Source organism: Aptenodytes forsteri, unplaced genomic scaffold (genome assembly GCF_000699145.1).
Source record: "Aptenodytes forsteri isolate BGI_AS27 unplaced genomic scaffold, ASM69914v1 Scaffold53, whole genome shotgun sequence".
Classification (NCBI taxonomy): Eukaryota; Metazoa; Chordata; class Aves; order Sphenisciformes; family Spheniscidae; genus Aptenodytes; species Aptenodytes forsteri.
In genome coordinates this window covers 2,604,734-2,614,311 of record NW_008795909.1, presented here as the reverse complement: position 1 = coordinate 2,614,311, position 9,578 = coordinate 2,604,734, and the positions used below count along the sequence as shown (strand labels likewise).

Here is a 9,578-nt window from a genome sequence, read left to right as displayed (position 1 = left end):
CACAGAGTCAAGGCCTTTTCTGCTTCTCACACCACCCCACCAGTGAGCAGGCTGGGGGTGCACAAGAAGCTGGGAGGGGACACAGCTGGGACAGCTGACCCCAACTGACCAGAGGGATATTCCATACTATATGACGTCATGCCCAGCATATAAAGCTGGGGTAAGAAGAAGGAAGGGGGGGATGTTCAGAGTTATGGCATTTTGTCTTCCTGAGGAACCATTACACATGATGGAGCCCTGCTTTCCTGGAGATGGCTGAACACCTGCCTGCCGATGGGAAGTAGTGAATGAATTCCTTGTTTTGCTTTGCTTGCATGTGTGGCTTTTGCTTTACGTATTAAACTGTCTTTATCTCAACCCATGAGTTTTCTCACTTTTACCCTTCTGAAGCTCTCCACCATCCCACCATGGGGGGAGTGAGCGAGCAACTGTGTGGTGCTCAGTTGCTGGCTGGGGTTAAACCATGACAGAGGTAATTCCTGTCTTCACAGGTAAAAGTTTGGGTAGTTCTAACAAAACATTTAGAGATAAGAACACAGTTGCTATTTATACCAACTGTGCTATCACTCACAGAAAAGCAGAAACCAAAAAGTGTAGGCAGCAAATCTCTATGTACTTACTCATCAGTCAAATTTCTCTTCACTACTCATTTCTTTCCTAACACCTGCATGTCATAAGCAACCACTGATGACAAGATCGCTCAGTTTTATAAGAAAATAAAACCATTTTAGCACCATAAAGAAAGAAGGGATAACCTCGTGGTTAAAGGGCTCGCCTACGAAGTGAAAGGTTAAAGGGCTGGCCTATGAGGCAAATCATATAGACTGTACGCTCACATACAGTCTATATGATTTCAACAGAGAACTCAACAACCAGATTCAGAAGGTACTTTGGCACCAACGACACTCCTTCCTTTCCAGTGATCCAGCTTGAGTGGGATGGATGGAGAGTAGCTCCATCTCCAGTTTTGTCTACAGCCTGGAAGCAAGGAAGATTTTTCTGGAAGTGTGAACTAGGGATTTACTAACACCCAGAGATTTCAGTTCCTGGATGCATCTTCTAGCCACTTGTCTGTTATGCAGAAACTGGGTGGCACATCCTCCCCTTCCTTCTGCTCCCCTGGCAGCTATGTTTCAGGAGCGGTGATCTGGCTGCATAAAATGAGGAAGAGGTTTGAGACTCTGAAACCTAGTTTCACAGAGTTGTCTGTGACAGCAGAACTCAAACATGCATTTAGGTCTAAGTAAGAGATTAAGTCCGCGATGTTGTTCTTTGGGGTTTTTTTGTTGTTGGTCAGTTCATACGTCCCAGCCCTCAGCACGTTGGCTCCTGTGGAGTGCCTAAATACAGCATACAGGGACTTTGGCATCTAAAGCAATATTGTAAATACTGCATCTAGAGGTAGGCACATGACTATTGCAGTGTCCAACCCACAGAACCTCAATAATGCCGATCTTAAAATGCTAACTAACCTCTGTTTTCTGCGCAGTGGCAATCCCCTTGGAAGCAGTTGCATTACAACTATCCTGAAAAAAAATCAGCATTTCTCCATGTCAGGACAAGGAAGAGACAGACTGCTGCTCAGATGTAAAAAATACAAGGAAAGGCATCACAGGGGATTCCAGTCCTCCCCAACAAACTTCACCTGGCAGGTGGTGGCAGGAGAGACACGCGTCCATTTACAGCTGGCACACTCACCCTTGTGTATACATCGTGAGCAGCTGGTAACACAGAAAACAGAGTTTTTGTAAGACACAGGAACTCAATCTAGATTCAGCCATGAATGTGAAATTTCAAGTGACAGAAAAAAGCACAAACCCAAGAGAACAACCTGGCAAACATGTAATGAAATGCGTAAAACCTGCGTTTACCCTCCAAACCTATTGTTCTGTTGTGCTTATTCTGAGGACAAATTTAGTATGAAATATAATCTGTGCTGAGATGCTGAGAGTCATAAATTTCCAAAATGCATGAAGCAGACGGAACACTTTGGGTTTCATTTTGCTGTGGTCTTCTCCAATACATAAGTGGCCAGATAATACTTTTTAACCAGAAAAGGGCAGAAAACCATCACTGATTCTTTCACAGCTTGCCTGAACTTCTGTTCTGTGTGTGTAGTGCTAGCAAGTATTGCTAGTTTGCTATTGCCTTCCCCTACCAAAAAATATGCCTATTGGAGACTAGTTTTTCCCTATCTTGCTTTGCAATGCATCTATGAGCATGGAGAAGAGCCAAGAGCAGCACAGGCCCTCTTCACGCATGCTGAGAAATGCTCTGATTTAGAGAAAGACAGTTCCTTCCCTGTGTTCCTCCAGGGACAGGGAAGTGATGTGCCAATTCCCAAAAAGCAGAAGTTCAATTTCATCCCAGGTGCCTATGAATTAGCCTCTTTGTACAGGGGAGGAGCGTTCTGAACGGGAACACTGTAGTTACCTACAGCATAAGTTAGCCAGATCTTTCTAAGTTTTAACAACCACATATCATAAAGGGTTAGGCCATGTACTGGGCACAGATGCTTTCTACTGCGAGCTCTCAACAAAGAGTGTGGCTCTGAAAAATAATGTGTACAGAACAATAGGTATTCATTATTCCTATTAGCAGATTAGATGTTACTTTCTGGTTTAATTGTATTCCTGATACCCATGGACCATATTTAAATTGCATCTGGCTCTATTAAAAAACAGCTCCATGAAGTGACTTTTACAGAATCTCTTGACTCCTTTGATCTAGGTCTTATCCTGCATACCAGGGGCCCACCTTTTTCACAAGGACAAAAAAGATTTTAATGTCACTGTGACATCCTTTATTATCTCTTCACGCACTTGTCATAAGTTCAGTCATTGTAGTGACTCTCCTACAGCTAGCTGCCAGGGTCCCGTTAAATAAAAGAGTCATCAGAAGAAGTAGCTTTCTAAGGATAATAAAAAAAGAGGAAAAGGAGGAAATGGGCCAAGAAAAGGGATTTGACTATCTTTAGCGAAATGTATTTCCTTAATAAATACCAAAAAAAGAATGATCATACTTCAGCCCCCCTCCCCGCACACACACATAAACCCCTCAATGAACTTCAATAGGAACCAGGCTCTTACTTTTTCAACCAAAATGTTTGTGTGATATTCCAAGAGCTTGAGGACAGCGATGCTTCGAGAACTAGACAATCTGGAAAAATGTGACTGTTAGACATATGCTGGATATTACAAGAAATAACTGTAAAAAAATAATTGAGTTGAAAGCTCATGTGCTTTCAGCTGTTCTCTACATGGTATGCACCTTCTCTCATACATTTGTTCACACTTCTGACTGATAAAAATAACTAGATTTTGTCCTTCCATAGCACCCTTCAGCTGAGTTATTCCAAGACTTTATACACACTGATTAATTAAGCTTGATGCCACCACTGCATGACATACAAAAGTAATGTTATTATCAGGATACAGATAAGGAAATGCTACTATGGAGCAGGGATATTAAATCATCTCCCAAAGAGCACACAGTGGTATACTGTGGCACAGCCAGGCCCCGAATTCAAGCCTTCTAACACAACAGACTGTTCCAATGCAAGAGACTCCAACATACTGTACTTCTCTCTCTTTCTGTCTCAGATACTTGGTTTCAGAGCCTTCTTTTGTAATCTATGCAGTAGCAATTTTCATCCTATTTAAATCTTTTTTGATTGCATGAGTCAATTTGCCATTATTTCAGCTAGCAATTACTATACCGACAATTCACTGACAGCTGTGGAATGAAAGAGTATCTTCTCCCATGAGCAGAATACCACATCGAAAAGTAGAGTTAGATACATACCACTTAAGCCATGGTCCCTTTCATCTGTGTGCCTGCAGATGTGTACATCTGTGAAATTAATGACTGTCTGAGATCAAATGAAACCCATGTGTGCAGACTTTTCTGGCTTCTCTATGCTAGGAAGTAGAGAGCTTTTTAACCCGGGAAAGTTACACAGATTTAAAGTATATCTACCTTGCAAAGGTAGAGAAAGCTTTGTACATCTACATTGTTAAATGAGAGGTATCTCCTAGCTCCACACGTCAGCATGGCACTTGGGTGCTCACCGCAAAGGTCACCTGCACCGCTTGTTAGAAACAGCCCCTGGGACTGTTCATATGCTTAAATACCTTACTAAATGGATAGCAGAGAGTCTGACTTTTAAAGGTGTTTTAATGCTTGAAGATGTGGATGAGCACATACAGACATTCTGAAATTGTTCACCAAGCACCTATTTGCATCTCCAGAAATCTACGTATCTGCAGAAATCTGATATGTTGGACACAAAATTGCCTAAATCACTTGCCCAGGTCATTATATGAGAAGGGTCTCAAGCCATGAGCTACTGAAAAATAGTATTTTACTAGGAGTAGTAAGTAAAAGTAAGGAATTTATCTGCTTCTGGCAGAGCTTGTCTTCTCTTTTAAGTTTGTATAAATACTTTAAAAACAACACTGTCAAATATAGTTTCCTGATTTTGTCTGTGTTGAAATTAATGGAACCTATTATTTTCTGTATGGCCTGGGCTGACCTTTCAAAATGCACCAGAGCGCACTGAGTAGCAGGTATTTTCAAAATGTTTTTTTCCAGAAATGATACCTGAAGGAGTTTTGCAAGTGCACCTTCTTGTGAGACGGAGGTCACTTTACATGAGGTACCATAAATAGTCAACGTAACTTCCACACTTGCATTATCCACTAATATATCTCAGCTCGTAGAAGCATGTGAGTGGCAGTAATACTGGCAGGCACAAGCTAAGCTCACAGCCTTCTGGTCAACACTGTCAAAGGGCTCATCCTTGGCACAAAGTACAGGCAAGGCGAGCTGGCTTCCGTAACACTATACTCTGAAAACCTGCTAATGGAGTAAGAGAAAGCCTTAGTCCGAGAAGTCAGAGAACCAAAACAACGTACCCATAATTATAAGAAAACATGGCTTTTGGGACTGGGTCAATAAAGGACATTTTTTTCTTCTCTAATGCATTTGTCCCTCTTAAAAATCTACTAATAGTGTTTACTAAAGACAGCTTAATAGACCAGAATACTCATGGATATCACGCTAGCCATCACCTGCTAGTGACAAAGTTTTTTCTTCTTGATCCCCAAATCAATATTGGACAGGAACTTGACACAACACTTTTATGATGTCAGAGGAGCTTTTCCCATACCAAGGCCATAGGATGAGCTCCTGAGATCCCAATATTCCAAGGAACCTCCTTCAGGGGCAAGGGTCCCTGAGAGAGAGAGCTCTTTGCAGCACTGAGCTCTTCAGAACAGGTCATTGTAAGTTCTGGTTAACATTTCACTCTTCTTTCTAAACAAAGGTATTATAAGAGAATCAGATTCATGCAGAGTATTACATGGTTTTGGGGCTATATTATCTAGGAAAAGATAAAGGCAGGTATTCATCTAAATTTTCTGTTTCCTTTTCAAGTCACTTAAGAGCACATGGTATCCTTGAGGTTGCTATCTTTGTCCCTCAGTTTAGATTAAAACTCTCTTTTGTATTCTAACATAAGCAGTTTAAAAAAGGTACGAGGTCAACCTGTATTAAAGAAGCTTTGTGCTTCTATACAGACCCTTGAAGCAAAGCAAGGGGGACATTTTTCTCCTATTAGTCAAATAACACGCTACTGTGAAGGATTATCATCTGATCTTTAAGACCAAAGCCTAGAGAACAGCTCAAAAGTCTAGACATTCAGTAATTTACCACGTCATTCTAAAACTTGTAGTTGCCTATAAGATGCACCAAACAGATCACATGCATCATGTGTCTCTAATTCTAAGAACTACGGGTGAACAAAGTAGTATAAGAATTACTGCAAAACGATTCAACCGATAATCCAGAAAGATGAATGAAGTCAAGTCAAAAAGATGTACCAGCCAAATTGCCCCGAACCGTGTATTTTTCTGCTAATCCTCTACATGGGACAATCACTTTCTCACAAGTGCCTAAGTTAGGTTGAAACAGTTAATTGAATGTTAAGGTTATTTATTGTACAGACATCCATAGTCAGAGTCTCCTCTTATTTATGCTAGTACTGTTTCTTGCAATGAGAGAAGTGTTAAGATGGGTTAATTTGTCAAGGCAGAGCACTGGACCAACACTGCTTCCATAGGTCCAGCCAGCTTGATTGTCATTGCAGCTATCTTAAGTTTCCTTAGACAGTGATTAATGGCACCATGTAAATATACTCCTAATGCTAAAACACTGCACTGCTACAGGCTGAACTGAAGAAGCTGCTTCTAGTCATAGGTCGACATGTTTTATTACTTCTAGAAAGGATTCCATATTAACAAATCTTTAATTATCAAGAATAGTGTGAGTATACTCAAATCACTTGACAAAACATGAATTTTTTTTTTCCAATGACATTTAATAAAAAGCATTACCTACTCCTACACTCATTAGGCCTGTATTTATGCTCAGTTCTCCTCAGTAATAAAGGACAGTGAATAAGCATTAAATACATGTAAAAGTAAAACATACCATTATCAGTTATCACCGGAGTGGTTAGATTGCAGAAACAGGATGAGTTTTTCAGCACTACATTTTCGTAAAATGTATCAACAGGTTTTACAATTTTTATCATACAGGAAGTAAGGATTTTGCTTATGCTTGCAGTCACAGCAACCTATAAAACAATAAAAACAAGAATACAACAGATTTCTTGTAATACTTGTTAAGTCATCACCTTGTCTTTACAGAAAACTACAAACCATGAAATGTACAAAATGAAAATTTTTTTGGCAGAAGCAGACAATTCACTAGGTAGCCTCTCAAAGGAGAGGGTCTCTCCCAGCTGAAGAAGCAATACAGAAAGAGTCCCTGAAAGGAACAGCATTGCTTTCTTCCAGAAATTAAATGCATCTGTAAGGCATGTTAGGGGAGCAATCTGGAATAATTTTGGATTTTAAAACAAGAATTCTGCTATAACAGTGTTATATGCTGTTATAGTCCCTTAAAAATATTTGAGCAAGAATGTACAAATCCTCACAGAGAAACTACGTTTACATCCATAACCAAAGTGCACTTAATTATGAAACAGAATTTATCTTGTAATGAATTATCCTTTGTTTCTGGCTGAGAGCGCTTTACAAATATGATCACATTAGTGCATTCAATCAGGAAACCAGAAACAATAGCATGCAGATTAAGTGGCCAGTCACAATACTTGATAAGCAAATACTCAAGGCTGTGTGTGCTGTGAACAGATACTGAATAAATACTAATATCAAACACTTAAAGATGCATTTGTGTTAGCATATGTGTCCCAGTCAGTATTTTGTGACTTGTTACAAAGCTCAGAACTTACATAATGCACTTGATACATAGTCACTGGAAATATTAAAATAGCTGATAAAGTGATATAACAGAAACGTCGCCTTTGTCAGCATAGTGAATTTTTGACTCAACATCATGAAGTATAGCTTCAGGATACATTTTACAGGAGAGGAAGAGAACATCTATCTGATTGACACATTCAACTTACTGGGATTTCCAACACATTTGCCAATTGTTGAGATAAGAGGGACTAACATATGGAACATGGTGACAAAAGAAGGGACGCTGCAATAAGCGACAAAATGACACATTTTGAGTCACAATAAACAAACACGCATAAAACTGGGTGTACATACCTGATTTTTGGCAGGGAAACTTAGCAGGATTTTCAGATCTTTATCAGGTGCATGTGAAATGTTATACCAACCCTCTATGCTGTTTGAACGTGTACAATTTTCTTTTAATGTGCACCTAAAAGTATACATAAAATTATGCTAGCCTCCTTATCGTGGCTTTGACTTCAGACACTATACTTCAACTTATTTAATGTTATTGATTTTTTACAGGAACGCTATTGATTTTTTACAGGAATATGGTTATAACTGCAAAAAGCTTCAGGAAAACAGTCAGTAAAATCTTCTGCTTATCAAAATAAATTACAATGCATTGACATCTGCTTTAGGGTCCTGATTAAGTCAATGGGACTCAAGCAAATACTAGATGCTTGGTCAGTAACATTGGACTTGGTAGCCTGGGATGGAATTCATGGCCCCCAACTTGATTGCTCCGTTGTACAGCTCTAGATCTGACACCCCCCCGCCCCCCATTCCCTCTACAGTCAATGGGGAGAAATGTGCTCTTTCAGGGTGCAATTCATCTAACCTATTTTAGACATTCATACAAAAATGGAATGACTCACACTACAGAAGCTGCTCATTCACTCCAAAGAGTATAAGAGGAGATGGGGGTGAAGCTCAGATGTAGAGCTATGCTACAAATGTGTATAGTTGATGAGATGCATCCTCCTTCCTAATCTCCTCTGTCGTCCACTGATGTGAATGGTAATCTTTCCCTTTTATGTCAGTGTACTTGGTTAAAAACACCAGATTTGAAAAGGTAGTTCAAAATAGATTTCTCTGTCTTCAAGAATAAAATCCATTTCAGAAGTAGGATGGCACAAAGTAAATAAAAATGTTAGAGATGCCAAACTGTAGGAAACAGAAACTACACAACAGAAAATTAAGGAAGAATGAGGAAACACTGGGATATAAAAGTACTACAAAGGTTACATGTATTAAAAGCATGTGATAAGAAAAAGAGAACATAGGCATACAAATTAGATGGACAATCACTGAGTTTGAAAGGTGAGTCCTTAAAACACCGTCTGCTGTGAACAGTTAATGAATAATCCAAAGATTAACTCCAAGCAATTTCATATAGCTAGCAATTAAAGACAAGTGCTAACTGTATATATCTTAATATTTTAATATTAGGATTGAATATTTAAAAATAAATGTAACATTTAATATTGTTTTAATAACACTACTTTTCTACCAAACATAGAAGCATGTATAGCTTCAATCATGTGATCAATGATATGTGCCTTAATGAACTATTCCTTCGCTAAAAACTAGAAATGAGTACATACTTGCAAAGCACGGGCCTTTTTCATGAGGAGCTCACTGTATAAACGTATTTCACAAACTATGTGTTTTCTCTCCAGGAGAAATAACGCAAGAATGACTTTCAAGAAAAATATCCACCGCTTTCCAAAGTGTCTGAAATAACCCCACAAACCATAGAAACCATAAAGCCATCTTCTCTGTAGATCAAGACGTTGGCAACTGGAATGCAGTTAAGCACAAGGTCACTTCCTTTGCGGTCTAACTCAGGAAACTGAGTTCCTGCTGCACAAGAACCTGGTGGGGCTTTGCATCTGAATACATACAGATCATAACTATACTGTAAGAAATTGGGACTATGCCTGACATATTTCAAACTGTCTGAACTAGGACAAATTTCAGTCTCATTTAGACCTCTCTTCATCTTACTGAGATCACGAAGGTCCATTAGCACCACAGTTTTAGAACCACAGAGGATGGGATCTGCCATCAGCAGATGTGCATAAACCAGATGCTCAGATATGTACGGGTAGACAGCTCTCACTGGGAATGACGCATGGGAGAGAGACATCCTATAGTTTCTGACAGGCTGAGGATCATAATGTTGAATCATAGAATCATAGAATAGTTTGGGTTGGGAGGGACCTCTAAAGGCCAGCAAGTCCAACA

General features: G+C 39.5%; 1 protein-coding gene across 1 annotated transcript in view; it reads right to left on the bottom strand.

The window, feature by feature from the left end:
* The window catches only part of PLXNC1 (plexin C1), a gene marked incomplete at its 5' end in the record, with an annotated part of 74,937 nt that overhangs the window by 45,754 nt on the left and 19,605 nt on the right, over positions 1-9,578 (bottom strand). The window contains 5 exons of the mRNA XM_019473419.1: positions 1,473-1,526; positions 1,646-1,721; positions 3,090-3,159; positions 6,493-6,637; positions 7,644-7,758. Coding sequence (XP_019328964.1) covers positions 1,473-1,526; positions 1,646-1,721; positions 3,090-3,159; positions 6,493-6,637; positions 7,644-7,758 — 460 coding nt within the window. The remainder of the gene's footprint in view (positions 1-1,472; positions 1,527-1,645; positions 1,722-3,089; positions 3,160-6,492; positions 6,638-7,643; positions 7,759-9,578) is intronic.